We start from the raw sequence: 19,454 nt of genomic DNA on the forward strand, positions 1-19,454 counted from the left end.
TGTCGCCTCGTCGTCGTCTCACGTTTGCGTGTCTGGGCTTTATTTTTTCCTCAGACAGCAGGAGCAAGAAGGTTGTTTGCACATCTCTGTTAAAGAGTAAGGAAGGAAAATCCCTCAGCAAAAACTAATCTCAAATATTTCATGAACAGAGACACTCCAAGCTTATGAATGAATTAAGCAGCTTTTGAGTTGTTTCTAAAACTTCCTTAAAAAAGAACTCTTACAGGAGCCCTGCCTTTGGAGTTTGTCATTTGAAGAGTCTGTCCTTTCACAGGAACAGGCTGACATTTGACGCTTGTTTATTGGTATGTTTACTGTCCCAACATTTAAATCTGAGGCCTGTTCTTTATTATACAGTAACCAATAACAAATGTCCTTCCCTCACCTTTAAACTGTCAGGAGGAAGACGTCTTCTCTTTAGGCGTTTTTCGACCAGATGAACTCTACCCTGGAACTACGTGCGTTTCGACCGGATGAACCATGGTCTAAATTTAGTTCAGGGGTAGATAATCTCCCCCCTAAAAAGCCCCTGCTAGGGGGTAGTACTTTTCAGGACTTTAGGGAGGCAGAGCCTGCAATGCTGAACGTATCTGATTGGTAGATTAACCACAGTGTTTTTATTCCGCCCCCTGTCCACAATAACATCACACACATCTGTGATTCTCTTGATTTCTCTTTCTTTCATTAGTTTTTATTTGTTCTATCTTTTTTGTATGTGTGTGTACTTTTCAAAAGAAGAAGCTGTGATTCTCTTGATTTAGCAGCTTGTAACAGTAGTCTTCTCTCAGCCCACCGTGAATGCGTCTCTCCCGGTGTTCCGGTTTTAAAAGTGACCCTGTAAATTGGAGACCTTCAGCTGAACATGTCAGTGTTTGTGAAGTTTACACAGCTGTTGAAACACAGAGGGAATTCCTGGGAATGCAAACTGGTTTAGTTTTTATTAAGATTTCAAAATATCCTCATCAGATATTTAACTATTGTCTAAAGACGTTTATGAGGGATGCATCCGGCTGAGAGTCTCCAGTTAACAGGGTTGCTGTTTAAACCAAAACACCGGCCGATCTCTGCCACGACTTTTTGAGTTCAAAAGGATTTTAAAGCCATGTTGAAACGTCTTTGCTACTCGTGCTTATCTCCTCTCACGTGTTGATTCAGTGAATCCATCTGTGATGAAATATGGCACCATCTAAAACAGCGCCAGCTGAGTCTCTTCATGCTAACAGGCTAACTGTTGTGTTGCTCATAATGATACCTGCCTGTCCGTCTGAATCTATGGTGTCTTCTGTGATGAATGGCATTCCTCTTTGTTTTACTGCCCTCTACTGGTCTACCAATACGATGCTAACAGTTTTACCTCACCTTACGGTCTGTGGTGTCCACAAGCAGAAGCTGAATGTGTCTGAACTCTTTTCTGTGGATTGATTTGACATGACGTAGGATCAGTTTGTCTATGTTGTTGCTCATGTTAGTGAAAGTTAACAACCGTCGTCAAGGGTTTTGACCAATCAGAATCAAGCTTCTTACACAGCTGAAAGAACAGTAAGAGAGCCAGTAATAAGAAGGGTTATTGCATGCCAATGCTCTGCTTATAGCTTGATTCATGACCCCGAAGTGGCCAAAAATGAAGAGCCCTTTTTCATATTACCAGACAAAGCCCCCAAATTGAAACATGTGAACTTATAATTTATTTTAGGTGTGTGAGTGTTGAATAAAGCTTAAAGAAAAACATAGACCTGTCTTTTTTAGTAGCAGGACATGTTTTGTCCTCCTCCCCCACTGATGGCTCCAGATGTGGTGAAGCACTTCCATACAGTTGAGATATCAGTTAACTGAATTCCTGCACCTTAGCAGAATAAATCTGACAGCCATAAGCATCCTTCATAAGTTTGCTGTCAACATTTTTAAGCCTTAAAAGCTAGGGCCTCAAAGAAAGTGACTGAGTCATTGTGTAAGTGCATGTTTTTTGCACATTCATGCACTTTGGTTTCTTATTTACCGCTGAAAGACTTTGTTTTTTGAAGCAAGGCGAGGCAGAATCGTTCCCTCCCCCACAGCTTGTCATTTTATCCTCCTGTTCTTCAGTTCTCATTGTAAGATGATAAAATGAGGGACAGGAAAAGATAAGGTCTTTATAAAAACAATGGATAACTCTGCTGCTTATCAGCTCCCTTCGTATGGAGATATTTAATGCATTAGGGACGGGGAGTGAATACATCCAGCCATCTACATTTGACACGTCTGCTGTAAGTGATATGGGATTGTGGAGGATGTGCTCTGATAAGATACACAGTGGAGCTGAGCGGAATATCGTATCCCTCCTTCTGAAGGGCTCTGTTTTTTTAACAATAACTTGTCATGAGTGTAGATAGACATATCATATACACTCTTGAATTTGGTTTATATAAACAGCCTCTACTGTTGCTGAAGCTCTTTTCTTGTGAATAAATCAATCAATCAATCTTTATTTGTATAGCGCCAAATCAACAACAAACGTTATCTCAATGCCTTTTACAAACAGAGCAGGTCTAGACCACTCTATGTCAAATTATGAACAGCCTACACCAAGACAGGATAAGACTCAGTCTGACCCCACCTTAATCCACCATGAGCATTGCACCTCGCAGTATTTAGCTAGTTACAGTGGTGAGGAAAAACTTCCTTTAACAGGAAGAAACCTCGAGCAGAACCAGACTCATGTTAGACAGACATCTGCCTCGACCGAGTTGGGTCTGGAAAGAGGGATAGAGGAGAATAAGAGAGAGAGGGAGTGGTGATAGTGATGAGACGAGTAGTAGTAGCTGTTGCCGCTGGAGTCCAGCACGTCCGTATCAGCTGGAGTCTGGAACATCCACAGCAGGAGGACGTCTACGGCAGCTCAGAGGAACCTGCGAGACAAGGGAGCTCAGGGACTCCAGAAAGGTTTATGGTTAGTAACTTTAATGGGACAGGGGGAGTTAAAGTAAGTGATGATGGGGTTGGGGGGAAGGGGGTGAGATAGGATCCCAGTGTGTCAGTGCACCAGATCCTTAGGCAATCTAAGCCTATAGCAGCATAACTAAGAGCTGGTCCAAGCCTGATCCAGCTCTAACTATAAGCTTTATCAAAAAGGAAAGTTTGAAGCCTACTCTTACAAGTAGATCTACCAATCAGGTGACTGGTAGATGATTCCAAAGGAGAGGGGCCTGATAACTGAAGGTTCTACCTCCCATACTAATTTTAGAGACTTCTGACTGATACAAGTCAGACAAGTGTTTCTCTTTCACACAAACGTTGCACACAGGAGGAAATGTCTGATCAGTTTGTATCCACTTCTACTACTAGACAGTTCTACAGAGGCAAAGAGTGGTGTGGGCAGTGTTGTGCAAGTTCACACACATTAAGTTCATCATTTTTAATTTTGATCAAAGTTCATGGTCCAAAGAATGAACCAGTTTACCTTCTTTCTTCATTCGTAAAAGCGTCTTCAGATAACGTTTGTTGTGATTTGGTGATATATTAATAAAGATTGATTGATCTATAACTATTATTTGTTGGCTGAATATTTGGCTAAAGGCTTGGATATGTGGCGGCTGTGGCTCAGTGGGTACAGTTGTTGATCTCTCAATCTGAAGGTTGGCGGTTCGATCCCAGCTCCTGCAGTCACAGGCTGAAGTGTCCTTGGGAAGACACTGAACCCCAGACTGCTCCCTCTGTAGTTCAGCGGTGTGTGAATGTGTATGAATGAGATTAACACTGATGGTCCCTTAATATAGCAACCTCTACCATCAGTTAGTGAATGTGGTGTGAATGGGTGAATGTGACGTGTAGAATAAAAGAGCTTTGAGTGCTCAGAAAGAAAACAGATATAGAAGTACATTTACCATTCTAACACCCAAACAAACAGAGGAAGTGTGCTTTGCAAAAGACAGTGTAGGTGAGATAGTTTTAATACCTCCTTAAATAAAAGGGCTAAAGCTAAAGAAACACTGAACAACCAACACAAAAAGTAAATTATGTTCCATTCACTAAATCTACACTTCTCAAATCATGCAAGTTTTTATCCCATTAGGATCTGTCCTGATTCATTCAAATGTTGGCAGGAGCCTGCTTCATCAGCACCACTGACTGCATCTGAAGTGCTGGCAGCAAAAGGCCATGCTGAATGCCTGCCAGACGCCGTTAATCCTGCTCCAGGTGCTGTAAAACTGAGTGCTCTGGGTGCCTCTCGGGTCCTCCTGGAACGTGAGCTGTCGTTCCCTGTCTCCAGAGTGAACTATGCTCTTATGTTGCAAATTGAGCTGTTCAGTTCACCAAAATACAAGCCTATTCAATAAACACGTTCACACACACCTCTGTGTTGGGTGTACCCAGGTTACTCCAACAGCTGAGTACTACAAACAACTCCTCTGGGAACCCAAATCAACAAAATAATTCTACCTCTGATATTTAAGACCATATGTTAATACTAAAAAACATGTCAAAATATTAGAACTCAACTTCGATCCATTTTCAAATATGTTCAATTACGTTATTTAACACGTTTTCACACTGGGTTTTAAGGGGGCTAGTTTAACCTGATATTTATTACGTAATAAATATCTAACCAATCAGAAATGAAACACTGAGTCACGTGCACACATGTTCAACAAAACTACTCCGCTCCTGCTCAGACCGTCTCCTGACGTCTCAGCCAGCTCCCCTCAGTGTTGTCTAGCTTGTTTGCTAATCACGTACTGTCTGTAGTCTGTCTGTATAGCTGTCTCTCTGCACCGCTGTGCTCTTGTGTCCCTGTCTGTACATCCACCATTGAAGATGACAGCTTGTTGTCATTCTTCCATTTTATAACTGCGGTTGATTTGGGGAAACTTTGGGACGCGGTTGAGTTGAGCCGCGGCCAAGTGGCTAAAGCAGTCCTGCACATGCTCGGCTCAATTCACCAGGACCGGTTCGCTAACTTTCCCCAGACACAGTCCACTAACTTTCCCCAGGTCCGATTCACTAACTTTTCCCAGGACCGGTTCACTAATTTTCCCCAGGACTGATTCACTAACTCTCCTCAGGACTGGTTCACTAACTTTCTCCAAGACCGGTTCACTAACTTTCCCCAGACACAGTCCACTAACTTTCCCCAGGTCCGATTCACTAACTTTTCCCAGGACCGGTTCACTAACTTTCCCCAGGACTGATTCACTAACTCTCCTCAGGACTGGTTCACTAACTTTCTCCAAGACCGGTTCACTAACTTTCCTCAGGATCGGTCCACTAACTTTCCCCAGGACCGGTCCACTAACTTTCCTCAGGACAGGTTCACTAACTTTCCCCCGGACCGATCCACTAACTTTCCTCAGGACTGGTTCACTAACTTTCCCAAAACAGCTCAAAGTTTAGACAAACAGCTCTTTCTGACACCCGGAGCCGAGCTCCTCTGTGTGCACATACTACACTTCAGCCTCCTCTGCACCGGGCATCCCATGGTCCTGATGCCCCGGAGACTACGGAGGGGTGACTAATGAATAAGTCCTGATTCTGAAGTATTTTGTGACTCAGCACTCAGAGACCATTGTAAATGAATAATTTTCAGATTCTGGAGTTTTGATGTCTTTAGATTCAGAGTCAGACGGCTCAAACATGCAGGCTGTGAACTCTCTCTTGACCTGTCAATCAAAGAGTTAGGCCACGCCCACACAGTCCTGAGAAATGCTCCGACCTGTAAAATAAGATGTTTTTGAACAGAGTTTATTCAGAGTTGTGGATGTTTATTTTCACTCAGACATTTGTTGAAGCTTGATTACACATTACATTATGATATTCTATGTGAATTTTAAATTTTCCATTTACGTTTCCAGGGCCTTCGCAGTGTATGTTAATTGACAGCACAGAGCCAGAATGAAGAACACACACTGATGGTTATCGTACCCATCATGTCGACATGTTTAGGTTTTTGTTCTTTCTGATGAGACCTGTGTGACCCCCCGACACTGAAGGAATCTAATGAAGGAGAGTGGGTGTGCGTCCTAAAAGTCGAGTTCATTATTTAGTTCATTACCCCCATCTTCTCTCTTGCATGCTCTGTTTCCTCCTCTTTCACACTCCATTTGCCTTTTTACTCCTCTTTTCCCTCAACTGCTCTGAGCAGAGTTGTCAGAAGTGTTTGAAGTCTCTTTTTTTTTTTACACGGCTTCCTCCACTCATATTTATCTGCCTCTTCTCTCACCACTGCTACTTTGGGAAGCCTTGGGTAGAGTTTACAGCCTTTGACTTCAGTGAGAGCTTATTTCTTAATGGTTGGAGATAGTTTCCCTGCATGACAGTGAGATTAAATTGTAGGCCAACACAGCCACTCTAAATCCTCCCTTAGATGCATTTGTGCTGCTGGACTTACACACACAGCTCCATGAAATGTATCTCAACTAAGGGGCAGACATAGTTTTTCTAACTTTGATAAATAATTTTACTCATTGGATTTCTCTCCAGCAGACACTGTAGCTGACCTTTTAATACCCCTGATGCAGTAATACTCCCATAGTACAAACAGAAAACAACTCCTGAAAGTAATCACCTCCCTGTTGAGGAATGTCCATGATTATTTTATTTTTAATCGTGATTAATCGCAGTATTTATACTCGCATGCAATTACATTTTTTTGTTTTTGTTTTAATTTTTTAGGTTATGTTTTTTTGCCTTTATTGATAGGACAGCTAGAGAGAGACAGGAAATGTGGGGAATAGAGAGAGGGGGAAGACATGCAACAAATGGTAGAGGCCGGAAGTCAAACCTGCGACCGCTGCGATGAGGACTATGGCCTCTGTACATGGGGCGCACACTTAGACTGCTAGGCCACCAGCACCCCATTACATTTATGTTTAATCACTTATTTGAAATTGCATTATTTTGCAGTTTTTAAGCCAATTTTAATGATGGAAAGCAGCTCTCCCCAATGTCTCTTTTAATTTGTGAATCAAATTAATACAATGATATGTTCTTTATGATCTCGACTTTTAGATGTATTATTGGAATCTGTGACACCAGTGAGGTCTGAAACCTGGGCCTGTATGCACGTCCAGCCATTACACAAATGGGAACATTAGTCTTAACGTACTGTTATGTAATGGCCCACTTGGCCGTAGCATTAACGGTATGCACAACTGCAAATAATTGGTCAATTAACTAATGGCGCCATGAAAGCGAGGCTGGTGCAAAAGGTCATATGTCCTGAAAACCTCCAGGAAAACCCTGATCTACCAAATTCAAACTGTGCATGCCTACTACGCATAAACAACAATAAACATGGCGAGTGGTATTGGAAAAAAAAAAACGGTATTGCTGGTAGGTTACCGACGAATTATGTGGCGTCTCCTAAATCTAAATTTGCTGTATATTTCAACATCATCATACTTTTCCAAAGGATTCGTTGGATCCCTAAATATCCGTTGTCTCTGCATATTTGGTCTTAAACGGTAACACATAAGCACGATGTCCTCCATCCTTTAAACAGCCTAACAGTTGAGGTAATCCTGCTGTTAGCACCTGTAATGGTGAGGTCTACCTCCATTAAATGTAATGCTTTGTTGGGGCGTTAACCTGGCTCATGCATACTGCAAATCCATTTTTTTTCACTATTAGAACAAAGCCTGTTCTCAGCGCTAACAGCTGCATGTGCATACAGGCCCTGAGCATTACCTGAAGGTGCGTTTATGAGTGGTGTGTTTGTTAAAACACCTGACATGTAAGTAAAGTTGTTCCCAGTTTAACAGCATGTGAAACCAACAAACTCTGTAATAAGCGGCTCCCATCTGAAGAGCTGACAGGAGTAAATGTGATGGGAGTTCTCACCACTGTGAGACGGTGGGTGGTTGGATTAATAGACAAGGATTTAGATTGGATGTAATGATGTGGAGCAGAAAGCAATGGAGGGAGTCATCCCCTCCAACCCCTGCTGTCGCAACTGTTAATATTTGGAAATATGAAAGAGGGATGGTTGGGCAGGGTGTAGAATCACACTAACCAAGCTTCCACTCACTCTCTATGTGAATATATGGATATACTGCAGGAATTCTATCAATCAATCTTTATTAGCGCCAAATCACAACAAACGTTATCTCAAGACTCTTTTACAAACAGAGCAGGTCTAGACCACTCTAAGTTAAATTATGAACAGCCTACACCAAGACAGGATAAGACTCAGTCTGACCCCACCTTAATCCACCATGAGCATTGCATTGCACGCAGTATTTAGCTAGTTACAGCGGCGAGGAAAACTTCCTTTAACAGGCAGAAACCTCGAGCAGAACCAGACTCATGTTAGACAGCCATCTGCCTCGACCGAGTTGGGTCTGGAAAGAGGGATAAAGGAGAATAAGAGAGAGGGGGAGCGGTGATAGTGATGAGACCAGTAGTAGTAGCTGTTGCTGCTGGAGTCCAGCACGTCCGTATCAGCCTGAGTCCAGAACGTCCACAGCAGGAGGACGTCTACGGCAGCTCAGAGGAACCTACGAGACAAGGGAGCTCAGGGACTCCAGAAAGGTCTATGGTTAGTAGGGGTGCAACGGATCAAAAAACTCACGGTTTGGATCGTATCACGGATTTGAGTCACGGATCGGATCATTTTTCGGATCAGCAAAAAAAAAGAAAAAAAGAAAGAAGACAAGACAAATACAACTTTGTCCCTCCATTTATTTTGTAAAACACTTTGCCCATTAAATAAAAACAACATTCAACTCAAAATGTACTGCATGTGCAAAGCACCCTATCTGTTGGCCCAGTCCTGCCTCATTCACTGCATTTCATGGCATGGCAAGTGAAGGAGCAGATGAACTTTAAAAGTTTCACTCCATTCTTCTTTCAATTGCTGATTTTCACTGTCCAGTTATCTTTGAGCAACAAACTTGGAACACATCGTTTTCTTGCATTCTAGGGTCCTACAGCTGGCAAAGTGCCAATATGTGAACTGCTCCATAAACGAAAGTGAAAGTTAAAAATTGCACTCGCAGTGGACTCTAAGTGACCCAGTAACAGCCTGTCTGCGTATCGTTGACATGGAGACAAGTCCCGGTAAACACGGGGTGACCCGACCAAAACACAGAGTGAAGAAATAACAGTTCAGGGGCCACAAATAGGCGGCCGGATGCAGTCTGCGGGCCGCGTATTGAGGGCCTCTGGTCTAGTGGGTGCGCAACGGAATTTCATAACGTGGCTCAAGCACATTCAGCATTCACTGTATTTCACAGGGAAACCAAAATGCTCCCATACATGTGACTTACAAGATGCAGGAGGGTTATAATGTTCCTCTGCTCCTTCACTTGCCATCACTACCGCTGCGCTTCACGAGTGAGTGTGGATTGAACATGCGGTCATCACGTGAACACGCGCAACTTTTTTCATTAACCGATCCGCGGACCATGTCCGTGCTGAACCGTGGAGAGGCATCCATACGGATCACGGATCAGCGATGATCCGTTGCACCACTAATGGTTAGTAACTTTAATAGGATAGGGGGAGTTAAAGTAAGTGATGATGGGGTTGGGGAGAGGGGGTGAGATAGGGTCCCTGTGTGTCTGTGCGCCAGTTCCCACAGCAGTCTAAGCCTTTAGCAGCATAACTAAGATCTCGTCCAAGCCAGATCCAGCTCTCACTGTAAGCTTTATCAAAAAGGAAAGTTTGAAGCCTGCATGAGAGAGAAGTTACAGCATACTCAGGGAGCATCCGAAGTTCTCTGACAAATGACAGAGATGCTCAATACTTTATAGTTCTTCAAACATAAGGGAGGTGTAAGGGAGGGGGGAAACATACAGTTCTTTACACATCTCCTCGTGCCCTGGGGAGGAGGGAAACGTGGTTTGCAACTATAGGAGAAGGATATCGATTTAAAGCATAGCACATGGAAACAATAGAGGCATACATCAGTCTTGTGACTTATAAGTCACCATGCATAGAAGACTATAAATGTATACACATATGGTCATTCATTTAACATAAAACACGTGGCCTTAGTAGCCAGAAATATCCTAAGCTTACATACAACCGTAAAAGCACGAGCTTACATTTCCTGTGCTTTCAAAGCAAATCAGCAAAGATGAACCATCTCATCCTGGCTGACTGATCTTGTGATTCTGAGGCAAATAGATCTGACCTCGGTCAAACATGTTTTCCAGGAGCTGCACAGATGCTGGTCTTATACCCTACTATTAGCTCGTGACTTGATAAGTCATACAAAAGAAAACATATGAATATATCTATTAAGAGAGAATACATGAATATAACAAGAAAAATAAATGAGTATAATAAGGAAATAAAGCGAGATTCCACATTTCATTCAGTGTGACCCAGCAGCTCAATAACAAGGAAAATACTGCTGATTGTGGTCTGTTGGGGATTCCTCACGCGTGCCAAAACACCATCAACCACCCAGCTCACCCTCACTCTAAGCACAGCGTTATACTACTCAACACACTGAGTCTACACCTTCCTATACCTGAAAGTTAAACTTGTCAAATTAGAGGCTCAGCGTTTCACTGCTGCAACAAAAACACAACACCATCCCTCTTAACTCACACACCAAGCTGGTCTACAGGGGTCCTCTGTAAATGTGTTGTCACCAAGCCTCTCTGTTGATAGTAGTCGACATCTGACCTTTAATGAGCACACAAGCAGAGCCCTGCTGTTGTGGGAGGTTAGCGAGGCTGTCTGACAGCGATGTGGTCTAATGAGAGGGTCCCTCTTAGCAGAGCCCTTGTCAGTCCTCCACAATAACCATAACAAAACCCCTGCACACCTCATTAGCATCATGCTAATAAGCTACTCTGCAGGGGAGGAACATGGAGAGGCTGGAGAGCAGCGGACAGAGGGATGGCATGTTTACAGTCGCACATTTTATTTGTAAGGCTCTTTCTACAGCTGAAGCCCCGGATAAAGACCGAGGGTAAACATTAGAGTACACAGAGCAAACATATCAAACTACAGAAATAGAAACAAAAGATAAAGATCAGAGGAATAGATAATGCCTCTAGTCTTCATGCTAAGCTAGGCTAACTGCTTACTGGCTCCAATCAATCAATCAATCAATCTATCAATCTATCAATCTATCTATCTATCTATCTATCTATCTATCTATCTATCTATCTATCTATCTATCTATCTATCTATCTATCTATCTTTATTTATGTAGCACCTTTTATACAAATCAAATGCAACCCAAAGTGCTTTATAGCGACTGAAAACAAGAAAGAAGCAGAAATAAAATAATGGCATAAAGACATTAAAAAAAACTAAAATGGATTTTAGATATAGACTTATGAACACCAGCAACAATAAAATATGTGTAATTAAAATAGGTTACGGTGTCAAATTAATATTAAGAATATAAATAGTTAAAATAAATAAATTTAAAAAGGGTAAGGATAAGAGTTGAAAATAAAATTAAGGCAAAAAAATGTCAATAAAACTGAATAGATCAATTTAAATAAATAAATAAAAATAAAATTAACAGTTAAAATTTACAAAAAATAATAAAACAACATTTAAAAAGTAAGTAATAAAATAGTTAAACCCTACATAAAAGCCAGACTGAATAGATACGCTTTTTGTTTACGTTTAAAAGTCCAAAAAAAGTCCATGCAACCAAAAAGTAGTCGAAGAATTTTAAAATCGATCAAAAAAAACAACAGGGAGCCAATGTAAAGATTTGAAACCAGGCGTAATGTGTGCTCTCCCTCCGGTCTTTGTTTAAACTTGTGCTGCTGCATTTTGTATTAGTTGCAGTTTGTTTATTGTGTTCTGATGATGTGCAGATTTACATGCCGTTCAGCTTAAAAAGGAACGGATCCCTGCAGTCCTTTTCGATTGAACGACGTCAAGTTATGGCTAAGCCTAAACTTTCTGCACCTAAATGAGAATAAGACTGAGGTCATTGTATTTGGACAGCCCCAACAGTTCGATGGGAGCACTCTGGGCCCTCTCGGAGCAAATATTCACTCCTCTGTAAAGAGCCTTGGTGTTTATTTCAACAGTGCCTTCAAATTTAAAAAACAAATATCTTCTGTGGTTAGTTCCAGCTTCTTCCAGCTTAGACTCATAACTAAGTTCAAAGCCTATCTCCCTCCCAAAGATTTAGAGAGAGTAGTACATGCCTTTATTACTTCTAGGCTTGACTATTGTACCTCTTTGTATGTGGGCTTAGACGTGTCTATTCAGCGCCTGCAGCTTGCTCAAAATTCTGCTGCTTGTGTCCTGACTGGAACGAAAAAGAGGGAGCACATCACACCTGTGCTGCGTGCTCTCCACTGGCTCCCAGTCCGTCACAGGATTGATTTTAAAACTGCCCTTTTAACATACAGGGCCCTAAATGGATTGGCACCATCCCACTTGGCTAATCTTCTTCATGTTCATAATCCAGCTCGAGAACTGAGGTCAGCAAACAAGCTTCTCCGGGATGTGCCTAAAACTGGGCTTAAAACCCGGGGGGACCGAGCCTTTGCAATAGTAATGTTTGAAATCTTTCTTGAAGACCCATTTCTTCTCTTTGGCCTTCTCCTCGTGAAGAGGACATTAATATCCCGCAATGTTGTGTTGTTTATTTTTGTTTTCATGTATGTTTTACTTTTTACCTTTTAAGGGACTTTGGCTAACACTGGTTGTTTTTAAATGTGCTAGATAAATAAAGTTGACTTAACTTGACTTTTTTGGAAGACCAGTAAGGAAAGCATTACAGTAGTCTAGCCTGCTGGTTATAAAAGCGTGCATTAGTCTCTCTGTGTTGCTCAGAGAGAGAAACGGCCTCACTCTAGAAATGTTCTTTAAATGATAAAAAGCTGTTTTGGTGATAAAACAAACATGTGATTTAAAATTAAAATCAGAGTCAAATAAAACACCGAGGTTTCTCGCTTCTTGGCTTGGATTAAGTCCATGAACATTTAGTGTGGAAGCCAGTTTCTCTCTCTGAGCCTTTGAGCCGATGACAGCTCTATGTTAAGCAGATGGATAGAGATTTTATCCTGTCACTCTGTGAAAAAAGCAAACACGCATATTTCCCCGAGGTTAACTTTTCCCTGAAAGTTTCAGACCTTTTAAAATGTGCAGGTTTGACATCAAAGCTCCAGATCTGCTCCTTTTGTTAAAAGGCCAAATCATGGCCTCATGAAACTAGACGACTCAAGACTTTTTGTTATTAATAGTGGTTCTTTATTTGAAGGTATTGGTGTGGTTTTTAGATCCTTGAAACTTTATATCATATCTTCAAAGACATACATTCTTTCCCTCCTCCTCTTCACTCTATCTAACCATCTGTCCTTCCCTCCTCCCTCCATCCCTGATCCATGTCTCCTTTGTCTTCATATCCCCAGCTCCTGGAGGATTCTGAATCCCTCACCACATTGTTGCCTTTTTCTTAAACATTAGTGAGCCCTCAAGTCTCCGAGCAGCTCAGTGAGTGTCTCGGTGTGAGATTGCTCTACATATAGTCTATATGGAGAACAAGTCTGTTTATTGCATCGTGTCCTCCTCAAGGGGACGTGCCGTGCTGAACAGGCAAGATGACGAATTATTCCCTCTCTCTTTAAACGGACAGATCGGTTTACTGGATCACTTTCATATTCCAGATCAGCAGCTGCTCTTTGAGTTTATGTTTATATTTATTCTGTATCATTGGATAACACTGCAGACCCCAAGCTTAGTTTAGCAGGAAACATCCCTCTTTGATTGGATGCTGACATGACCAATCTAGGTTCCTCTGGATCTCTGCTGCTGTGGACGTGCCAGACTCCAGCTGCTACAACTACTACTATCCATCTCACCACTATCATCTCTCTCTCTCTTCATCTCCCTCTACCCCTCTCTCCAACACGGTCTCAGCAGATGTGTGTCTAACATGAGTCTGGTCCTGCTGGAGGTTTCTGCCTGTTAAAGGAAGTTTGTCCTTGCCACTGTAACTTGCTAAATGCTGCAAAGTGCTCTGCTCATGGTGGATTAAGATGAGATCAGACTCAGTCCTGTCTGTAAGATGGGACTGGATCTTATCCTGTCTTGATGTTGGGTCTTTGTTAATTAAAGAACATAGAGGACAGTCTAGACTTGCTCTGTTTGGAAAGATTCTGAGGAGAACATTTGTTGGGATTTGGTGCTTTATAATTAAGATTGATTGATGTTTCCTCGATGACCATCCTCAGCTGGTAGAGGTGACCTGATGCGATGCACGTTCGTCCATTAGCTATGAAAATGGGCCGTTTGTACTAATGATGAAAAAAAATGGATTAGTGGTCTGCATGAGCCAGGTTAACGCCCCAACAAAGCATCACATTTAATGGAGGTAGATCCCATCATTACAGTTGCTAACAGCAGGATTACCTCACCTGTTAGGCTGTTTAAAGGATGGAGGACATCGTGCTTATGTGTTACTGTTTAGGAACAAATATGCAGAGACAACGGATATTTAAGGATTTTCCTTTGGAAAAATATGACAATGTTGAAATATACAGCAAATTTAGATTTAGGAGATGCCACATAATTCTTAGGTAACCTACAAGCAACACTGTGAAGTGAATCCTTCCCAAACGACTCCATTAACAAGTCCTCATCCTTCAATGGGGGGACAGGTGGTCCTCCACCTGGACCATGTTGGTGGCGGTGCTTGTTGCTCAAAGCTGCTTTCATGTTGCTTATCTTATTTTGTAGGTCTTCTACTGTGCGCTCAGAAACACCACACGCATTTACCCGGTTCAAGATCTGAAGCCAAACTTTCCCTTTCTCCTTGTTTGTTCTCTTTGAGGATTGACTTGCTGATAACAGCTGTTTGCTCATTCTATATTCTTCTCTTCAAATGGGCCGTTCCATAACGGTACGTTAAGACTAATGGTCCTGTTTGTGTAATGGCTGGACGTCCATACGGGCCCTGGTTTGGAAGTGTTCACGTCTTAGATGAAAACCAGGTGTCGCTCCATGTCTTATTACTGCGCCTGTGGTGGCTAATGCTAACTTTGCACTCACTGTCTCTGTTGTTGAAATTGTTGACATACAACATGTTACAGCAAATAACCAGAGCATCCTAAAGGCTTCATCATAAATTTAAAAGATTAAAAGCTTTTACTGATTCCTACAGAGAGATGAAGACTGATAGCTAACCACAAGCTAGTTCACAGGCAGGTTTTGGTGTTTTGTGGGTTTAGTGGTCTAAAGTTCCAGGGTTCAGCAGATGAGTTCAACATACCCGTAGTTTTCTCTCTGAATGGCCCTGTTTTGTTTTTTTTTTCTTTCTTTAGGGGCCACAAACGCAAGCACGATGAAGCCAAGGAGGCAGACACCGAGGAGAGGAAGGAGGAGGCGGAGGAATCTGCCGACGAGTCCTCTAAAGACTCCGCTGAAGAAGAGGGCGGCAGCAGCTCAGAGGCAGACGAGATGGCGGCTGCCTTGGAGGCGGAGCTAAATGACTTTATGTGAAGAGACTTGTTTAAACAAATCAACCCCAGTCGCCCGAGCAAGTGGTACATAGAGATCCTATTTTTCTGGTTTGGAGTCTGTGTGAGTGTGTGCTGTAATAAAGGAGTGTCCTGTACAGAATGATGTGTCGCCGTGTAAATAAAGGCTTATTTTTTGTAGCATTGATATACGGCCTTTTTGGCTTAAAACAATTTGAGGTTAACATTTTATTGTAAGATAACAAACCTGAGCAGACGTGGGATTTGATACCTTTTTCTTTTACTTTTCTATTTGGATTTTTATATCGTTGAGAAGAAGAAGTGTTTTTTTTCTGGTCGTTTATGCCAAAGAGTTCAGAGAGGTTTGCCACAGCGTGTAGCTCCATGTTTGACTCTGGACTTCCAGTTTGACTCTCTTTGGGCCTGAACCGTTTCTTTGGGTCTTCAATGCAGCCAGCGGATCAAGACATCTGAATGTGTTTTTCCAAGTCATTTCTTCCTCCTCATGGTGTTTGTACTTTTGATAGTTTGATGGTAAGAGAAGCTTGTCATGTTTGTGATAACCAGCCACTTGAGGATGCACTATCATTGTGAACTGAACTAGACCCCAGGGTTATGTCTTGTTCATGTGTTTTATAATAGCTCCTATTCTCCTTCTTCAGCCCTCTACAGGCACTCTTACAAGGCCTCAAGTACACTGGAGTCTATATGTTGAAAAGACATCATTTACACACACACAAACACACACACGGTGTTGTCTCACCATGCAGATGGCTGCTTTTTCTGCCCAGGTTTTGAAGAGTAGGACTCCCAGACATCTACCTCCAGCTCCACACCACAGTCTAGAGGGTCCAGGAAGTTTGCATGTGGACCAACAGAGGGTCACACTTCTATCATAGATTATTAATCCATGATTTGGATATTTAACATGAACTTGTGATGTTTTCTAAAGGTTTCGCTGCATATGATCAAAGCAAGGGACAGAATCTCTCGACCGTCTTGGTGGTTATAGGGTGGGAGCAGGAATGCCAAATAAAAAGAGCACCGTAGATTCAGCCAGAGATCCTTTAAAAAGTGTGGTTCTAGTCCTGTTGGTGGACAGGACCCCTCTACAGTATAGAGTATAACACAATAAGCTAAGATGAGTCCTTTTTTCCCTGCCGGCCCCAAAAACCCAGTAAGTCTGAATCAGCAAGGACACGGAGCAGGAGTCACCAGCATCATGAACCTCTCTGGTGTTCTTTGGTTTAACCCGCCTGGTTGGAAAACGCAGCCATCCTGCACACACTTCACTTGGATCCCACATTTCAGGGTTTCTGTTTATCGAAGAATCGAATCCTCACTGTCTTCTTGAACCACTGTCGTGCAGCGGTGCTGTCTCATCCTGTCGTTTAGATATTTTGCATGTCTTTAGAGTGAAACCTACAGCACTGACTTTTTGTTGTTGCCTCTGTTGAAATCATTCGGTAGGAGTTCTTCCTGACCCTGAAGGAACATGTTATTGTTTCCAGGCAGGAGAGCAGATGTGTGTGTGGGTCTCTGCTGAATGAATGACTTCTCCTCACTTTCATCCAGATGGTCCTTCACAGTAACGTCCTGTGTGTTTTGTTTCCTTTGTGTTGGCATGGTCTAACCATGAATTTTTGGTGAAACAGCTAACGTAAAGTATTTGTAAAGTCTATTTCTTACGTGACCCTGAGAGATAAAATACTTTCATTGAATAAAGATGTTTATAAAGAACTCAACAGTTGTTCTTTTTGTCTGAGTGTAACATGCATGAAGTATTTTATGTCCCTGATCACTGAGAGAGTCACGTCTCCTTTATTCTCTGCTGGTTTGAACGTTTGCCTCATAATATTATGTTGGCACTGAGAGTCTCCTGCTGCAGCGTGATTCTCCGTTAATGACCTCCATGTCATGAAAACTGTATCACAACCATTAGGCCTTGTTCCATATCTGTTCACTGGGTTGGTACGTGTGTTGACAAGCCTCTGATTTCTCTTCCTACTTATTACACTAACGACCAAATTCTACCAGATCCGTGCTTTGTTCTTAAAACACAACTGGTGGGTGTTGACGGACGAGAGAGCACAGAGCCAGACCGCTGTGGATCAGAGACGGACCTTAGCCCACCTCTGACGGATCTGGTGGAAGTCCAGTATAAGACAGGCCGGCTCATCATTGGAGAGTACAGACAGCACAAGTCTTCAGTTTGCAGTATCAGACACCAGAGGGAGAAGATTAGTTCTTAGTTCAACTATATATAAACATACGATTGGTGTGTATGGTCGGTAGGGGAGAGGTGATAGCTATCATTTAGTCATTCAGTGAAGGTTATGAGTCTTAGGAAGTAATGTTGATTGCAAAGGACACAGGAGGATACACCCTGACCATGGATGCTTTTAGATTGATTTGATTTCCCATCCAAAACATCATGGCCGCACCGTGACTGACCGCACCGGAAACTCAGGTCTGTGAATGACTTCACCATAGTTAAACAAACTTTTAATTGATCCTAAACTTCATTTGAGAAGGAGCAATACCTCAGAATCAAAATAACCTATATAAGCTAACCTGAAAAGGACAGATCACTCGAGATTGAAAGCTGAGTGCACGCTGAGCTCATAAGACAATGGAGAAAGCGATCTCGTTGCAAACTTTGTCGGAGGCTGTCCAAACAATCAAGACAAATATGCTGACCCATCTCGACACACAGATGGATCCGATCCAAAACAGCCTGTACAACATTCAGTTATCTCTTAACACCTTATCTGAGCAAGTTTCTGAGCTTGAGCAACGAGTCAGCTCAAACGAAGATAATGTTCAGGGTCTCCAAACCCGGCTTCAACAACTCCAGAAGGAAAATGCCTACCTTGTTGATAAAGTGGATGACTTGGAGAACCAAAGTACAACCCCAATTTCAATGAAGTTGGGACGTTGTGTTAAACATAAATAAAAACAGAATACAATGATTTGCAAATCATGTTCAACCTATATTTAATTGAATGCACTACAAATACAAGATATTTAATGTTCAAACTGATAAACTTTATTGTTTTTAGCAAATAATCATTAACTTAGAATTTTATGGCTGCAACACGTTCCAAAAAAGCTGGGACAGGTGGCAAAAAAGACTGAGAAAGTTGAGGAATGCTCATCAAACACCTGTTTGGAACATCCCACAGGTGAACAGGCTAATTGGGAACAGGTGGGTGCCATGGTTGGGTATAAAAGGAGCTTCCCTGAATTGCTCAGTCATTCACAAGCAAAGATGGGGCGAGGTTCACCTCTTTGTGAACAAGTGCGTGAGAAACTAGTCAAACAGTTTAAGGACAATGTTCCTCAACGTACAATTGCAAGGAATTTAGGGATTTCATCATCTACGGTCCATAATATCATCAAAAGGTTCAGAGAATCTGGAGAAATCACTGCATGTAAGCGGCAAGGCCGAAAACCAACATTGAATGCCCGTGACCTTCGATCCCTTAGGCGACACTGCATCAAAAACCGACATCAATGTGTAAAGGATATCACCACATGGGCTCAGGAACACTTCAGAAAACCACTGTCAGTAAATACAGTTCGGCGCTACATCCGTAAGTGCAACTTAAAACTCTACTATGCAAAGCAAAAGCCATTTATCAACAACACCCAGAAACGCCGCCGGCTTCTCTGGGCCCGAGCTCATCTAAGATGGACTGATGCAAAGTGGAAAAGTGTTCTGTGGTCTGATGAGTCCACATTTCAAATTGTTTTTGGAAATTGTGGACGTTGTGTCCTCCGGGCCAAAGAGGAAAAGAACCATCCGGACTGTTATGGACGCAAAGTTCAAAAGCCAGCATCTGTGAAGGTATGGGGCTGTGTTAGTGCCAATGGCATGGGTAACTTACACATCTGTGATGGTATGGGGCTGTGTTAGTGCCAATGGCATGGGTAACTTACACATCTGTGATGGTATGGGGCTGTGTTAGTGCCAATGGCATGGGTAACTTACACATCTGTGATGGTATGGGGCTGTGTTAGTGCCAATGGCATGGGTAACTTACACATCTGTGATGGTATGGGGCTGTG

General features: G+C 42.4%; 1 protein-coding gene across 1 annotated transcript in view; it reads left to right on the plus strand.

The window, feature by feature from the left end:
* The window catches only part of ctdp1 (CTD (carboxy-terminal domain, RNA polymerase II, polypeptide A) phosphatase, subunit 1), a 140,859-nt gene extending 123,739 nt beyond the window's left edge, over positions 1-17,120 (plus strand). Inside the window, exon 13 of the mRNA XM_034704475.1 lies at positions 15,228-17,120. Within this exon, the coding sequence (XP_034560366.1) occupies positions 15,228-15,405 (178 nt within the window). The 3' untranslated portion in view covers positions 15,406-17,120. The remainder of the gene's footprint in view (positions 1-15,227) is intronic.
* Positions 17,121-19,454: the final 2,334 nt, after the last annotated feature.

Source organism: Notolabrus celidotus, chromosome 16, assembly GCF_009762535.1.
Source record: "Notolabrus celidotus isolate fNotCel1 chromosome 16, fNotCel1.pri, whole genome shotgun sequence".
Taxonomy (NCBI): Eukaryota; Metazoa; Chordata; class Actinopteri; order Labriformes; family Labridae; genus Notolabrus; species Notolabrus celidotus.